Source organism: Chionomys nivalis, chromosome 3, assembly GCF_950005125.1.
Source record: "Chionomys nivalis chromosome 3, mChiNiv1.1, whole genome shotgun sequence".
Classification (NCBI taxonomy): Eukaryota; Metazoa; Chordata; class Mammalia; order Rodentia; family Cricetidae; genus Chionomys; species Chionomys nivalis.
This window is the reverse complement of record NC_080088.1, coordinates 48,652,551-48,669,627: the sequence shown is the minus strand read 5'-3', so window position 1 is coordinate 48,669,627 and position 17,077 is coordinate 48,652,551. Positions and strand designations below refer to the sequence as shown.

Here is a 17,077-nt window from a genome sequence, read left to right as displayed (position 1 = left end):
CATGACTTAAGCTTATATTTAAAAATATTTCCATGAAGTCATTTCTTCCTTTACTATTTCATTAAAATCTGTAATATCCTGAGTTAGGGAATTGAGTATTGAACTTTAAGATAATAACTGTGTCTCTTCCTGGTATAAGCAAACAGTCCAAAAGAGAGAGAGAGAAATGCTCCCCAATCCAGTTGTTGTAAACCATTAGCCTACAACAGATAACCACTCTGTATTTACCCCTGGGATGAGGCTCACGATTGTTCATGAAAAGCTTTGTCTGTATCTTCCTCCCAGAAACTATAGCCAAGTAGGTGTTGTGACATCACTTATGCCATAGCTTCTATCTGATCATATAAAGATGAACCAGAAAAAGTAAGGAACTGGCAAAGAAGATTGAGCATTTCGGATCTTTCCTTGGATTATTTGCCATCTCCACCTCCATATTTTGTCTTCTGCAGTCAAATTAAGAAAGCTAGGTATTCTCGAGACAGGCAGTATCGTATGATGCTTGAAGATACAGACTTTGATATTACACCAAAATGCATTTAAATATTTACTCTACAAATGTAAGCATCACTTGGTCATTCTAGACTCAATTTCTTCATCCATAACATAACAACGATATTAATTACCTACAATGTAAGAATATGTACATCTAGATTTTTTTTCAAGGCCTGTTTGATCATAATTGTTGGCATAGGTGTATTATTTGTGTAGAACTTTCATTTTAAACCTTTAGTCTTGAATTGCAATGGAGAGGACCAGAGTAAAGGAAGAGTTTTCTGTGTTCCTTAAAAACTATGTGTGTACATTTACCACACCAAGTCTCGTGATGTCTCTTTTTATCAATGGCACTACAGAGCCAGCCTTTGTTTTCTCTTCTCTCCTGGTTTTTATTTTAATAATACTTTGGAATACCAAGGATTGAGAGCCTGTTTTTATGGAGTTTCTTTCCTTTTATCTCCCCTGATCTTTGCAGAAAGTAATTCTGAACTTAAGGTTTCTAGTACTATCTGTCGTCTACTGCCCCAGTCGTCTGTGGGGACCCCTTACTAGTAGTGGGGCACAGAAGAGATTCCGTGTCTCAAAAGCAGCTCTGCAAGGATCTATTGTGCACTGCTCTGTGTCAGGCTTGAGAAACCTCTGCCAAGCTCCTAAAAAACTAAGGCGAATGCTGACGAGATGAGACCTCCAGAATGAACGTAGGGGTAAGCCTTAACCACCAGACATTTGGAAAGAAGGAAGGGCTTTATGTAAGGAATTCGCAAGTATTTGTCTAGTCCACACAAACTTTCCATAGTTAACGTGTATAATGTGGGATGGCGGTCTACAGTGAGCATGATTGCCTGCAGATGCCAAAGAACCAAGAAGCAATTTTAATAAAACAAGGGGAAAAGTCCAAACTTAGCAACACAACACTTCTCCAAACATTCAGAAGATATTCTACAAACTTCTCAGAAGCCCCACATCTCCAAATATCTCTGTATTTACAAAAATGTCATGAAAAGTTTAAAATAATAACTAAGGTTGGATATTGAGTGGTCACTGAGCTTGGTGGTTAATTAATTGATTAATCCTATCAAGATTAATCTCTGGTCTTGATTCCAGTTGTCTTAACAAAAGTACAATTTATCTTCAGGCATAGACCTCTTACGATCATTTATGAGCACTGGCAACTGATGCCATCCATTCTTTAAGATACTGAGGGCCTATTGGAAAATGAAGAGATGGTCTGTAAGTTTCTGTTTGGGTAACTGTCAGGAGAGTGTAGCGGTTACTTTACCTTACGGATATTGCTCCTGCGGAATGATCAGCTTCTCAAGTAAAAACTAAAAGGAATGAACAAGAAACTTTTCCTAGCAGTGTTATTTTTTGGGGTTTTTGTTGGGTTTGAGGCAGAGCCTCCCTGTGACGTACAGGCTAACCTTGATTCCTCAGTTCAAGTCATTCTCCTGCCTCACGTTCTCAAGTAGCTGAGATTACAGATGTACTCCACCACACCCAGCTAGGTTTTCTTTTCTTTCAGAGGGGAGCTTAAGGCAGGAGAGTATCATATATATTGGGAGAGTCTGTATGTTAGGAATTATGTATAGTAACTAGTTTTTATGTATTTCTCTATTAGCATAGAGAAAGCATCTGCAAAGATTAGCAACTCAGTCATTAAAATACAAATACACATTCAGATACACTAACAGAAAATGTTCTGTGTCAGACAAGGTTATAACTGAGAATTTGCTTTATTGTGGCAGATGCCAGAATAACTTCCCAGTCTACTTCATCTCTTTACTTGAGTTCCTCCTAAGTGGGGGAACTGTGATGAAAGAGAAATACAGCTTTTAAAAAGTCAACTTCACTGAGTACAACTTATATAACAATGCTGCATTTTAAGTGTAAACGTTGCTAAACATTGCCAGATGCATGCATTTTGTAACCCCTCCCCCAGCAAAGGCCATTTCAGTGACCTGAAACATTTCTCACATAGTGTCCATCATCACCGCCACCTCTCACACGTGCACCTTCTCTCTCCACACGCGCTGATGTGGTTTCTCTTGCAGTCCATTAGGTATGTCTTTTGTCAAGACCCACACATGGAAGGAGTCTGTGCCCTTTTATATTCAATACTCTTGATCAATATGATTTTTTAAGATTCATTCATATTGAATGACTATATATCTTACTAATTCACAAACTTTTAAATTTACTTAATTGTTGAGGAGTGCTTTGTTTTAAAGTCTGGGAGTTAAGGTTTGGGAATAACTGTGGATAAAGTTCATTAGCTGATTTTTTTATGATGGCTATGGAACCCACCTGATGCCAATATCACAAGAGGGTTCTATGTTTTTTTCTCCTTATTTCTTGAAGGAGTTCAGACGGGTATTATTGAGTCCATCTAGATAGGAGTTTCTTATGCAAAGGATTTATTTTGTATCCTGAAGATATTTGTCTATTTCATCTAGGTTGTTGATTAGGATCAAATTTATAATAGTGGTTCTCAGCCTTCCTAATGTTATGACCTTTTAATGCAATTCCACATGTTATTATGACCCCAACTATAAGATTATTTTGTTGCTACTTCATAATTGTAATTTTGCTGCTGTTATGAACCATAATGTAAATATCTGATATGCAGGATATGTGATATGCAACCCCTTTGGGGTTCACCACTTCCAGGTTGAGAATTGCTGGCTTGTATCTTTTCATCCTATTAATTTATGTGGATGAGTACACTAGTACCATTTGTTTTCATTCCCAGATTTCTTTATGTTTTCTGGGATTTTCTAATTTTTCAGAGAGGCAGTTTATGATTTCATAAATTCTCTGTTCATTCTTACTAATTTTCCATTCTTACTATTTCATTCCTTAGGCTTAATTTGATATTTTGGTGCTGTTCTTCCTTAAAGAAAGACTATAGATGATTAAGATGTTTTTCTTTTTCTAATATGAGTTTTCTAGTATAAGCATTTAAAGTAGAAATGTTTTAGCATAAACACTTAAGTACTGGCAATTCTTTGAAATCTCAAACTGACAGTTTTATTATATTAAATTCAGAGTATGAGGCTGGGAACTGGTTCAGTCATTAGTTTTATAAGTGCGAAGACCTAGGTTTGATTCCCAGAATCCTAAAGAAAAATGTTGCATCTAGTGGCATGCACTTGTAATCCCAGTGCTGAGGATGGGGAGACAGGTGGTTCCTTGAGACTCCCGGGCCAGCCACACAGGCCTAATAGATGAACTTCAGGCCCATTAGCAACTTTGTCAAAAAGAATGTTGACAGGGTCTCTAAGGATGATACACAAGGTTGTCTTCTAGCCTCCAAATATGCACCTCAACAAATAAGTGTGTAAACGCACACACAAAGAAAGGGGGGGTTGCAGTTTCTAGTCTCCCTTATTGTATCCTTCAATCAATGAATTATGTTTTTGTTTTTTATATTTTGGGTTTTCGAGTCAGAGTTTCTCTGTGTAGCACTAGCTGGCTGTCCTGGAACTCGCTTTGTAGACCAGGCTCGTTTCAAACTCACAGAGATTCACCTTCCTCTGCTTCCCAAATTCTGGGATTAAAGACATGCACCACCAGGCTAGAAGTATGTTTTTAAATTGATAGATACTGTAAATTTTTCAAGTATTTTATTATTAGCCTCCCATTATTTCTCTAGAGATATATGCATATGTATTCAGTGAGAATTAATGGCTATAAAATTGACTATAGAATTTTAGTTCCTTAATGTTGAGACTTTAAACTCAGCAGATGTCATTATGTGTGGTTGACTGTAGTCATCTACAAATGTCACTTAGGTCAAGGTAGTTAGGAGAGTTGGTCAAGTCTTTCAGTCACATACAGATGTTCAGTTGATAAGAAAGGAAGATTTGTCTCAGCTGTGTATGCAAGTGTATCTGTGTCTCCTTTTAGCTCTGTCAGTTATTTGTGTATTTTGTAATTCTCCTGTTGGGTACATATGCATTGAGCATTGCTTTGCTGTCTCTTCTCTATACCATGCTCCTTTTTTATTATTGCCTGACAGTTTCATACATGCATATAATAAATTTCAGTACTTTTGCCCTCTCCCTCTTTTTACCCCACTCCTTTTTCTGCTAAAACACTTCTCAACAAGCCTCCCTCCTACTTCCATGACTCTTTGATGTTTGTGTGACTCACTAAGTTTAAATAAATAGGGTTGCTGCCTGAACATGGGTGGGAGGTATTTTACTGAAGCACATGTAATTTGTCAGTGACTAAACCACTAAGAAAATGACACCCCATCCTCCAGACACTGTTGTCTGTCAATAGTCCCACAGGGGGTGGGACTTCATGAATGCTACTCTTTTTCTCTCTAATGGCTTCCTTTATACTGCCAGAGGCTTCAGTCCACAGGAGGGAACTCATACCTGCCTGATACTGTAAACCTGTGACTGGGGAGGTCATAGGACTCAGGGAGACCCTACCTCTATTGGGAGTGGGGCCTCATGAGTCTTCCCTGCTTCCATATGAAATGCAGGGCACTAAGCTTGGGCTGGTAACCAAAGCTACAGTAGGTTTCATGCATATCAGCCATGTCCTTCCCAGATGACACACTTTTGCAGCAATCCCCCAAACTCTGGCTCTTAGATTCTTTCTGCCCCCTTTTCCGTGATGTTCCTTGAGCCATGGGATTGGTGACAGGGGTGACAGCAGTGTCCCCTTTAGTGCTGATCACTGCACAGTCACAAGTTCTCTGCTGTTTAACTGGCTTTGAGTTTTGCATTAACCACTGTCCACTGCAGAAACAAAAGAAACCAAAAAAAAAAAAAAAAAAAAAAACTTCTCTGATGAAGGCTGAGAGCTGTACTGATCTAAGAATAGAAAGTATTTAGAAAGCAGTTTGTTACTATGTCCACTTGCAAACCAGTTAGAGAAGGTTCTCTTTATGGGGGTGACCTCCCAAGCCCAGGGTCTTAGCCAGGTTTACAGTCCCAGGTATGAATTCGCTCCTGTGGAGGGAATCCTTTAGCACTATGAAAACAAGCCCGGGGAAAGTAAGCTTCCAGCTCAGTTCCAACTTGATTTTTCCATGTCCTGTGACCTGAGTATGTAGTGTCTTCAGCAACAGGGTTTACCATCAAATTCTAATGTACACCCAACAGCAATGGCAATAATCCATATTGGTTTAGGGACTCTGTGCCTCTCTGACTTCACAGCTTGTAGCATGGGCACTCGGCTTCTTGTTTAATAAGCTACAGCTTCTGAAAGGAGCAGTATTCCCTACAGTGCTGATCCTGCCAGCATCTATGGAGGTTCTCTTATTTCTAGTAACCTTCCTTGTCCTGAGATCACTCAGCCTGGTATTAGTATAATCACTCCAGTTTTTAAACACTTCTAATGCTTTTCTAGAGGCTTGTGTTTCCCTGGTATGACTCCCCTCTTATTTTGTGGGTGTGAGAGAGGAGAGGGTTGAAGCAAGGTCTTGCTTTGTACCCCAGGCTGGCCTTGAATTTGCAGCAATCCTACCTTAGCTTCTCAAGTGCTGGGATTGCAGGTATGAGCCCACACACACTGCTTCCTTTTGTTTTTAACCTCTTTGTATATCAGTCATGTGCTGTTTGATGAGTGTACTCACTCTATAAATTCCTGTCTTTTATTGCTATGTGTATTCCATTCTTAGTCCTACAATAGGACTAACTTCATCATCTTAAGTTTCTTATTCTTTTCTTCTTTATCCCTCATCCTTTCCCTGCCTTCTCCCTAACTAGGTGAGTCTTTTGGTATTAACTTCTCTGTTGAATTATTAATTATACTTTTTATTTTTACTATTTTTGTGATTTCTCAAACACTCAGCAAACTCATTTTTAACTTACTGTTTTAGTTAGGGTGTCTATTGCTGTGATAAACACTGTAACTAAAAGCAACTTGGGGCGGAAAAGGCGTATTTCAGCTCACAGTTCTCAGGTCACACTTCACGGAGGGAAGGTGGAGCAGGAATATAGGCAGGAACTTGGAGGCAGGAGCTGAAGCAGAGTCCATGGAGGGGTGCTGCTCACTGGTTTAGTCCTCATGGTTTGCTCAACCTGCTTTCTTATAGCACCCAGGACCACCATGGGCTCTGTCCACAGTGAACTGGGGCCTCCCACATCAATCACTAGTTAAGAAAATATCCCACAGGTTTGCCTACATAACAATCTCATGGAGACTTTTTCACAATTATTTGATTCTTTTTCATCATTATTAATACTTCCATTTCCTTTGTAGCTGTAAACATATTTATAATAGCCATATTTTGCTTTATTTTTGAGATAAGTTTCACTCTATAGTATGGCTACCATAGAAATAATACTGTTCTGGCTTTGGCATCTCAGGTGCTGGAATTACAGCTGTGTACTACCATGTCTGGCTTATGATAGATATATTAAAGTATTGGTGAGCAAATTGTACTGTATCTATCATTTTCAGGTTAATTTCTGTTGATTTATTTTTTCTCCTTTTTTCATGGTCAATAAATATTAATTAAACACTGGACATTGTAAATGTTTCATCAATTTACTTAATTTTAATGTTATTCCTTAATAAGAATTGGGTTATTTTCTGTCAGAGGTAACTTAAAACTCGACTTCGTCTTCCAGAGGCTTATGTTCAGTTTGGGGGTTTGTTCTAGAAGCCTATCCTTACCCCTAAGGAGGACTAAGTCTTGTCTCTTTTGTATTTTGAATATATGTTCAATATCTACTAAGACTTTATTTGATGAAATTTAATCCTTACTGTATTAAGAGGGTGGAAACTTAGTGCAACTATCTTGTTAAGAGGTGGCTTTTGAGAAGTGATTAGGGTTAGAGAAGGCCATTAAAAATGATCCCCATAGCTAAATCCTTTACAGGTGGCTTCATAGGAAGGGGGAACCAGACATGCCCCTGTGTTCATTCCCTATCTCCTGCCATATGATTCCCTGGTTTACCTCAGGACTCTGCCAGTGAGAACTCCAGCATTACATGCAGCCCCTCTCTTACACTCACAAGACAGCCAAAGGCAATCTCTTTTCTTGAGGTAGTAACCAATAACGAAGTAATTCAGTATCATGTTGAGAGGGGCCTTTTCTGTTCTGGCTGGTTAGAAATTTAGCATCTCTCAACTTTAATCCAGATCTGGCAGTGGTTACAATTATAGTTCCCTGCGAATATCTCCTTCTCTCGTGTTCACTTGTTGTCTGTTTTGTGTATGCTCAGACTAGAATTGAGCCAAATGACCTCCCGCTGTGTCAGTAGCTGAGCTGTGTCTCATTTTTTGGGTCCCGTCGCCAGATTCTAGATACTTCAACTTTCCTAAAAGTGGAGCTCTTCCCTGTGAGTTCAGTGAGACACTGTGATCATCTTGAGTTGTCCTCTCCTGAAGCTGACAGAAAATTCAGGACTATCAAAAGACACTGTGTGTGTGTGTGTGTGTGTGTGCGCGCGCTTACTCTCTGGGATTTTACCTCTGTGCAACACAGTTATCCAGTGTTTGAAACTCTTGTTCCATGGACCATCAGAACTGGAGACAAGATTTCATGCAGAGTCATGTTTTTTTTCCCTTTTTGGCTACCATGGTGTGAGTACCCTGCTCTGACACACACTCACAGAAGCATACACTATTCTGCCTTGCGCAAGTCCAAACCAACAGATATCCTGCCAACCAGGAACGGAACTATGAGACAAAATGTATCTCTCCTCTTTCAAGCTGCTACTGTCAGCTGTTGGTCACAGCTGAGAAAAGCTGAAGAAAATGGGTGGAAAAAGAAGTAAGCATGCTACAGAGCCTGGATCTGAAAGGGTGGGGGGGAATGTTCACAGGCATGGGGACTTCTGGAATGATGAAAAAGACCCAAAAGCAAGATGAGGATATAAGATGTCATCGTTTTAGCATCAGGGTAAAATGATGGCACAGGCTGAGAGCAGAAAGCATTGATATAAGTGCCCAATCTTCTGTCAGAAGACAAGTATGGTCTTAACCAATGGAATGGCAGCAGAGACAGTTCTGGATTCTCAGAAAAATCTGAGAAAAGTTAGGTTGCAGTGGCTAGCGGCTAAAGAGAGCACAATAGGAAAAGGCTTGAAGAAAATGGAGTGTGTTTTCACAAAGACGATTAGGGGTTGGAGAGGTAACTCAATACCTACCCTTCTAGAGGCCCTGTGGGTGATGCTCAGCACCCACATAGCGGCTCATAACTATCTGAGTGGCAGAGCCCAGGGCTTGGGGTGACAGTGAAACTATCAGGTATTTAATGATAGAATGATGCATCCATAGCAGTAAACCCTTATTAACAACCAAATGTTCAAGCCACAAAAGTAGACAGGACAGCCTCAATATTTACTGGAGTTGAAAATTACAAATGTTCAAGATTATCAGACAATGCAAACTGTGACATGAGCATGACAGACATGCAGAGAGCAATGGAGAAAGTAGGAGTAAAAGGATTGACTATTGCGAGAAAGCTCCATGGAAAAGAAGAATAACCCTAGTCAGGCCACCGTATATGCAGGGGATATCAACTACCAGAGCTTAAGGGGCAAACCCTCCAGACCAAAGCACAACAGGAGCAAAGACATGGTAGATATGCTACACGGGACATTCCGTCTTCCTCCTCTTGTATTTGCATAGAAATCGAAGCAGGGAGCATAAGTCTCAAAAACTTAGAATCTGACAAAATTATGCTTGAGTAGCAGTCTACTAACCATCTGTGAGATGAGGCACCCTAACCACACTAACCCCCAGGTTTAGTCACATGTAAAATAGTATTGATTGGAAAACACAGTTTGTGCTTCAAAGGGAATAAAAGATGCTTGGTTCTGGAGTCACATGGCCTGATCATGAGGGAACATATGTTCTATGTTCAAACCTGTGTTCTAATGTGGAAGCAGTAACATGAGATTTTATTGGTTACAGAAGAAAATTGTAAATCAAAGTATTTGCCAGATGCTTGGGTGGATGCCCTATGTATGTGGTTTCAGATACTATTTGATGACAATCCCCTGGGTTAGGGGAAACTACGAATACATTTTTCAGGTTTTATAGCTACCAGGATGTTAAGTCAAATAGGAGTAAGCACTGAATAGCTTCCAATGTGACTGAAAGTCGAGGAAGATAATTTGACTTTAGTCTGTAACATTTAAACTCTCGTGGTCATGAAGTCAGTTGTTGGCTTTATATCTTTAACATAAGTGTGGTGATCTCCTTGACCCCAACAACTTCAATTCCCAATGGGGACCATCTTTATAGAATTATAAGGGTTAGATAAGAGAAAGCTTACAAGATTCCTTCCAGCACTCTCAGTCCCAGATAGGAGACTGATGAGAAAACGGTCCTGCTAGTCTATGCTCTGGTGGCTGCCTCCACCTGAGGATGTTACAGGGCTTTACAGAGGCTGTGACATTTGAATGGGGGCCTAATGTAGCAGGCAGAGGGAGCCAAGGAAGAGCCTTTGCAGCTGAGGTTATGTTCAAAATGATGGCTCCCTTTATGACCCATGAGGTAGAAATCAGGGAGAAAAGAGTGGCCACATGGGTGGCCACAGATAAAGGCTTATCATTGCCAGTTCAGCCCACTCTTTCTTACCTGATTCAAAATACCAAACTGTTCAACTGGGGAAAGACAAGACCCGCACACCTAAAACTCTCAAGTCATACAATTTGCTCCAGCTGTTGTGTGTCAGATGTTCTGGTTATTTTTCTCTGAAGAAGCCAGGAGCCAGGGGAGAGGGGGGGAAGAAAAAAAGAGAATGTGTAGCTGAGCTTTTTTTTTTCATCCTCCTGAGAATATTTTGCTTCATTGGTAGACATTTAACAAGACATGATAGCTCTTTTAACACAGGAGTCTCCTAGGTATTGATCGGTTGATAGGTTGGTACTTTATAGTGTGTATCCTTTAATGTCTTCCAGGCTGAACACTTGCCGTTGCAGACTCAGTTCAAAGAGAAGGGAGCTGGTTGTCTTCAGTCTTCTGTAAGTAAAGCTCATGTTGTGCCCACCCAAGTGCATTTGAAAGTCTGGTCGGATATCCATAAGAGTTAATTTTATCCATTGCTCCCTGTTTACATGTCTATACATAACTTGAAAAAGTCCTTGAACTTTCTTACTCTTGCAAGTAATCTAAAGAACACTTCTAAGTAATCCCAGAAGCATTTCAGTCGTCTGCAGATGATTGAAATGCTCAGGCAGAAGGGGCCATTTCAGAAATACCAGAGAGCATCAGAGGGAGTTCATTCGAGACTAAGTGTGAGTTACGGCTCCAGGACAGTCAGAGGAAGGTGGAGAGGAGAAGCTGTCTGGGCAGCAGTTTTAAGTCTCCCTTTGATCAAGCATATGGTCAAATGGTAATTCACTTTGCTCTGTCCGTTCCCTAATCCCCCAGTGCTGAATCTTGATGTTTATTTTTGTTTTGTTTGATTTAATTCTCTGAATATCTCATATATTGCTTCCAAGCTGAGACCCTTTTTGAAATGCTCCTGAAGGTCACAGCCATGCCCTTCTCTAGCCGACCCTGATCGGTTCGGTACCAATTCCAAATTTCAAAACCTAAAATTTCTCACAGCCCCCTTAGTTGGGGCTTTGTAGTTACACCTCTTATTTGAATATGGTGGACACCAAATGCCTGGAACATGATGAGCTGTTCAACTTTGTCTTGCCATCCAGCTCTTTGTGGGATAGTGAGTCAGGGACATGGACTTTAATGAGTTCAACTTTTGCTTGTTTTTGTCAGTGTGCTAGAAGAATGTAAACAGTTTCTCTGCTAATGTAAGCAATGTTTGAATTTTTAGAATGGACTAAATAGCAGATTTGATTATGAAGATGAGAACACAGTACAAGAGGATGGAACTCAGCAGATGTACCCCCTTTACAACCAGATGTGCTACCAAGACCCGAGCCCTCACAAACATCACTCAAGCAACCCTGAGAGACCCTACATCCACCCACGAGAACATTATGTGTGATTTTTCTCTTGTTGTAACGCGTGTTCTAACAAATGCTTGTTCTTAGACTTGAGAGAGAAACTGAGGCATCTAAACAGTTTCAGACTGAATGTGTTGGAACCTTGAAGAATGGCTCTGAGCTACTAGTGGATTTCTTAGCTTCATTAAGGGTTTCTTAGCCACCAGCTGTGTTTGTGAACTTGCCTGTAGCTTTGCATCTCTGTAACTCTGGTGTTTAACTACTAACATTGGCCTACAATGGCGTGTTCATTTGAAATCACGGCATCTGCCTGTGATGACTGCAGAGAAAGGGCCCAGCTGCTGACAGCCACTCTGCTTGGGTCTCAGGCAGTGCTCGTTTGTAATTTAAACGGGTGGGAAAAGGAGCTCCAAATCCAGTTCACTAATTATTAAGCTGGGATTTAGATATCCCTAACATTTCAGTACGATTACAATACCTTTGTACAGAGGCCAAGGAAAGAGGTGGACTTGCCTCTCTCCAAACAACAAAAGCAATGAGAACCTTTAAGCCTCCGGGTGCTTGTGAACCAGTGTTAGTGCTAAGTGTCCTTCCTGGCCATCAGGCTCCAAGGGCTTCTTCACAGGGCCGTATGCCCTCTGTCCCCTCATGACTAGCTGTGTCTGCAACGTCTCCTACTTTGTCCTTGTTGCTTCAGCCTGTTTCCCACTTACTGAGTCCTAAAATCCCTGTCAAAATGGGCTGCAGTTCCGTTAGCTTTGCCCTTCTTTTTCCGAACGTGTCAAGCTCAGCTTTCACTTCTTAAACTGATTTCAAGCCAGTCTCCCTCCACGCAGGCTTTAGCTAGCTACTCTTCTGCATTCTTTACTTTTCTTCCCTGTCTTTATCTACCTCAACAAACAAACCAGCAAGCCTACTGGAAATCACCATAAAATAACTCCCACTCTTAAAAGCCAGGAGAAAAATTTGAAAACTATTTTTTGTAATACTACTTCAATATGACATATTGACTCAGTCTGCATGTCCTCTATTCCTCCTCCCCACATCACCTGGTCAAGAAGCCTAAAGAGATTCTCTAATACAGAGCCTCTCTGCCAGGGTAAACAGCTACACCGTGATGCTGTTATGCCTGCTCATGTCTGCCCGGAGTCCTCTCATCTCCCTCTGCCAACTGTCTATCACTGAGACTGACAATGGTCACAGGAGGAAACCTAAAGGCAAAAGGATCATGGGCACATCTTGAGGATGTCACTTTACTATGTATCCTGGATGGTCAGAGCATGTCACAGGAATTGAAAAAAAAAAAAAGCACTATGTACTTGTTACATATTAAGAAAGAGTAGTATCAACATCAGAATAAACAGTATACATTTCCAGCCTAAACCACAGAGGAAATAAGAACATTCCAAGATTTATAGTGAAATACCAAAGATACTTTATTCATGCCACACTGGCCTTGGTTCCCCTGTGCTTCTTTTTGTTGTTTGTCAGGCTTTCAGATGAGGCATGAAGGTGCTTCTGCTGCAGCAGTGTACCACCCAACCCACTTCCCGTTATCAGCAGTTCTAGGAGCAAGAATACTCAAATTCCATCCTACTTCTTTGTTTAGGATTGGCGCCTTTAGCGGTTACAGCTGCAAAGCACCCTGAGTTCCCCTGGTCTTCACTGCTCCACCACTGTGCTGCTCTGGGTGTAGTTTACTGCCTTTATAGCAAGGACGATGATCAACTTCATTGCTCAGGATGCCAGCACTGAGTCAGTGTACCTCCAGTTACAGGATTCCTTGGGGTGGGTTTCCACTAGATAGATGGTATAGTTGTCTTGGGTAGTGAACATTTCATTAGACCTCAATGTTAGGGACCAGATTGCGGAGCACCCCTGCTTTAGAAGGCTTTAAATATCTTAACACAGAAGAGAGTTGCTAGAGTCCTGTTGGGAAGCAGGTCATAGAGTCCACTTCACAAAAGCTCATTGTGGACCCAGAGGGAGGGAAGGGGAATGGCATTGTTCGTGCCAGAGAAAAGGATCTGGACGCCTCTTGTTGTCTTCTTTGCATCCTCCCACGAGGAACCCACTGGCTACCTTTCAACGAATCTTAGTATTGTTATGAAAAGGCTATTTTAGGGTGTGGGTATTCTCATGCAGTCAGCTAGTTCACTATCGTCTGTGCCTTTCTGTTGGCTATGAAATTTCTTAGACATACTGCTATGTTTGATAGTTGTTGGCCCCAGACAGTCACATAAGCTTCATAATAACTTATTCTAGTATCTCCTGTCTGCTATTAAAAAGTTAGCCAAATACAGAACAGCTTTAAAGGGGGTTGATTAAACAGTCCCCACAACAACCAAATATTGCCACCCAAAATTAGTCTGCTAATTTTTGAACTTCTGAATTTGGAGCCTAGAAGACTTGATGGTGCCATTTAAATTTGGAAGTTAGACTCTAAAGGTCAGTAAGTGAGGTTGAGGGACATGTTCACAGCTGTTCATGTTTTGCCCATAACTGTTCTGTCAAAGTTCACTGAAACAGGAGTAAATTTGTATGGCATTTCCTGTGTACTGCTGCCACTGTGCATTCCAAGGAGACGGGTACATGCTCACTCTCCTCCCAGCCTCCACTGCCTATTTTACCTGCCAGCATTGTGGCTGCAGTAGCAGACCCAGATTTTTTGCATCTCACTACAGTGAAGCATGTGTACTAGCTAGGAACAGTCTGACTTAATGAAGTAAGAATGCAAACAGCAATGATTTGTTATGTCTTCTATGAGAGTTCCTTTCAGCCTGACATTTTGTATGCTTTATATTTGAAGACATTTCTATGCTCTTTGGAGTATATTAAACTCTTATCCATGCTAACCATCTGTATAACAGGTGAATATGTGTGCACCCACACACCCATACACACACAGGAGACAAAAGAAATCCCCAGTAAGTGACCAGGTTGTCAACATTATTATTTTATAAGTCCTATTTGCTCAGAGAAACAAGACCAAGTCCTTCTCCCCAAGTTGTCTTTTGTAGAAGTCTAAATTTCAAAAAGTTTGTTGCTCTTCTTTTCTTGCATTCACTGGTGGTATTCTTACTATAATATATAGCTTGCCTTGAAATTAGAGGATCCCCCGTTGTTTTCAGAGTCAACAGGACAGGTCAATACCCAGCTTTACCCATAACTTTAAAAACTAAGGAAAACAAACTATATAGCGTATCAGCTGTCCCCATCCATAATGTAGAGACCTTCCCCGTCAACCTCTCAGAACTGAGGTAAGAATTACACTGGGGAATGGTGGGTGAGAACTCTGAGTTCTCTCAAACAGAACTTCCTATGACTCCACTGTTGTTTCTAGGATCAGATCTCCTAGGCTCAACACAATGGCCAGTGTTGTGACCTACCCTGGGTTGGGTTTATCTCCATGACATGGAATTTGGCTGTGGAAGGTGATTAAAGGCAAGCCAGAGGGAAATCCTCCATGGGAACCCAGAACATTGGATTTGCTACAGTGACTTAGAACTGAGCCCTGTCCTACCATGTGTCTGACAGCCATGAAGAGATGTGCTATTTGTCTTCCTCCAAGGTTAATTTCCCTTAATGAAACACAGTAGATCTGTGAAGCCCAGAGTTGCACACAGTTTTCCAAGTGACTAGACACCATTGTTTTGGTTTTCAATATTCTTTTCAGGAACAGGCAGGATTTTTAAATCCACCCTAGTGTATTGATCAAACTAAACTCCTCCCTGAAATGGTATGCGTAGCCCAGTGTTCACTATATTTTAACTAGATGCAGCAAGTCTGTAGTGTATGCACTAGTTTATGCCAGTCCACACCACTGCTCAGTACCCATGGGCTCTCACACACTCTCCTATGATACAACTGCAAAGATGTCCTTGACCTGACCGGAGTGCTTCAGTATCCATACCAGTGTCCACCATCTTTATACATGAAATCCCAAATTGTCTATAAAAGTATCAGTAGCTGATGTTGCTCCTAGATCCCCGGACTATTCCACATGTCCATCAGTAAAAGTTCCTGTTGCCCACTTTTTCACTGTTTCTACCTCTAACCCAGTGCTATGCAATAAACCACCTCCACGTGGCCCTCCCCTCTCACCATCCCTACTTCTCAGCTTTGTCCCTTCAAGTCAGTGCTCTCTACCTCACAGGGGTTGGACCCATGATCGCAGGGAATAAGATGGCTAAGGACTATCTTCAAGAGAGCGCCTTCTTTCAAAGTGATTTTACAAAAGCGTCTGGGCTTAGAAATGAGAAACTCTCTAGCTATTATATTTTTCTATTCTTGTTTTGCTATTTTTACTTGGCAAAGTGATCTCTTTCTGAAAGGAGGCTTTATCCTGGTTTTAACTTTCCCTCTGTTAACCCCCTCACCCTGAAATCTCCACCTTGTCTGTGCTCTGAACTTCTTATTCTGACCCAAAACTAAGTCTCTCAGTGGAAACCCCATCTCTTATACTGCTATTAAAAAATAATGATGTCTTCTGCAAAGAAATCTCTAGCTTTTCCCACAGGAAGCCAGTGAGGCCTCGCTTTGGCTCAGTCTAGGCCTCACAGCAAGCCTTACTTCCTCATATGTAAACCGAGGTATTGCTTCCCAATATCTGGATATTGATTCCTGGCTAATAAATAGTGGAAGCATTTTACACTTTGTTCTTCAAATGGGTAATCTAGACAGCCCTCAAGTAGGTGTGATCTAGCTGGATTTGGAATCCCTTTACCCGCAATGTTTGCAAAAGAAACATACCTTTCTGTCTTCTTATAGTAGAAATCCATTGCTTGCTTTTTTAATTATTTTTATTTCGTTGTGTAGAAAGGGTTTTATGCTATGTGTTCCTGCTTGTGAGAAAAGACCCAAGTTATAAATTTAAGCATTAGAACTGAAAGTCAACAGTGTAGTTCCAAGAAGAAAATTCTAGCTCAGATGTTGTAGACTATAGAAAGAAGCATAAATATCTGCTTAGACTTTGATATTATATTTTACATAGTAAGTGTTATTGTGGTGGTTTAAAGACAGTCCTTAAGTTTCCAGAAATTGTCTTTTATTTTTGTAGTTTTGGATTATATGACCTTTTAGATATAAATAAAGTCTTTTTTTAATCATTTAAGGTTTTTTCATTTATCAATAAATAAATTACCAAAATGTATATGAAGTCACTAACATGACCATGGAATGTACAACTGCAAACAATCTGAAACATTTCTATGCTTGAGGCCTTCCTAGAAGAATTTCAAAGTAATAACAAGAGCGGTGCATACTTCAAACAGTATAAAAAGGAAAAGTTAGTATTGTTGTAGTTACTTATAAAAAATCACATGATTTTTTATTTGTATATGTATGTAGTGTGGTTATGTGTATGTGAGTGCAGGTACACTGGGGGCTAAGAGGCATCAGATGCCCCTAGACCTGGACTTCTAGGCATTTGGGAGCAGCCCTGCTAGGAGTGCTAAGATCCACACTCAGGTTCTCCGAAAGAGCACTATGTGCTTTTAACCACTAAGCCATTCATTCAGGTCCCATATTACTTTTTAAATGAAGCTGCATTTATTCCAGTTAGCAAATAGTTCATCATTTCTTGATTCTTTTAATCAATAAAATTACTTTCTTCTTAGTAAATTATATCAGTACCTTTGTTAGTGGTCCTTAAGTGGTATTATTTAGCGTATTCTTTATCAAAAGCAAATGAACAC

At 40.6% G+C, this 17,077-nt stretch overlaps 1 protein-coding gene across 2 annotated transcripts in view; it reads left to right on the top strand.

The window, feature by feature from the left end:
* Nectin3 (nectin cell adhesion molecule 3) overlaps positions 1 to 16,447 on the top strand; it is a 109,965-nt gene extending 93,518 nt beyond the window's left edge. The window contains exons 8-9 of one of the 2 annotated variants that reach the window (XM_057764179.1): positions 10,371 to 10,433; positions 11,249 to 16,447. In XM_057764179.1, the coding sequence (XP_057620162.1) occupies positions 10,371 to 10,433; positions 11,249 to 11,422 (237 nt within the window). In that variant the 3' untranslated portion in view covers positions 11,423 to 16,447. The remainder of the gene's footprint in view (positions 1 to 10,370; positions 10,434 to 11,248) is intronic. The other variant, XM_057764180.1, reaches the window with a different exon arrangement.
* The last annotated feature ends 630 nt before the right edge of the window (positions 16,448 to 17,077 follow it).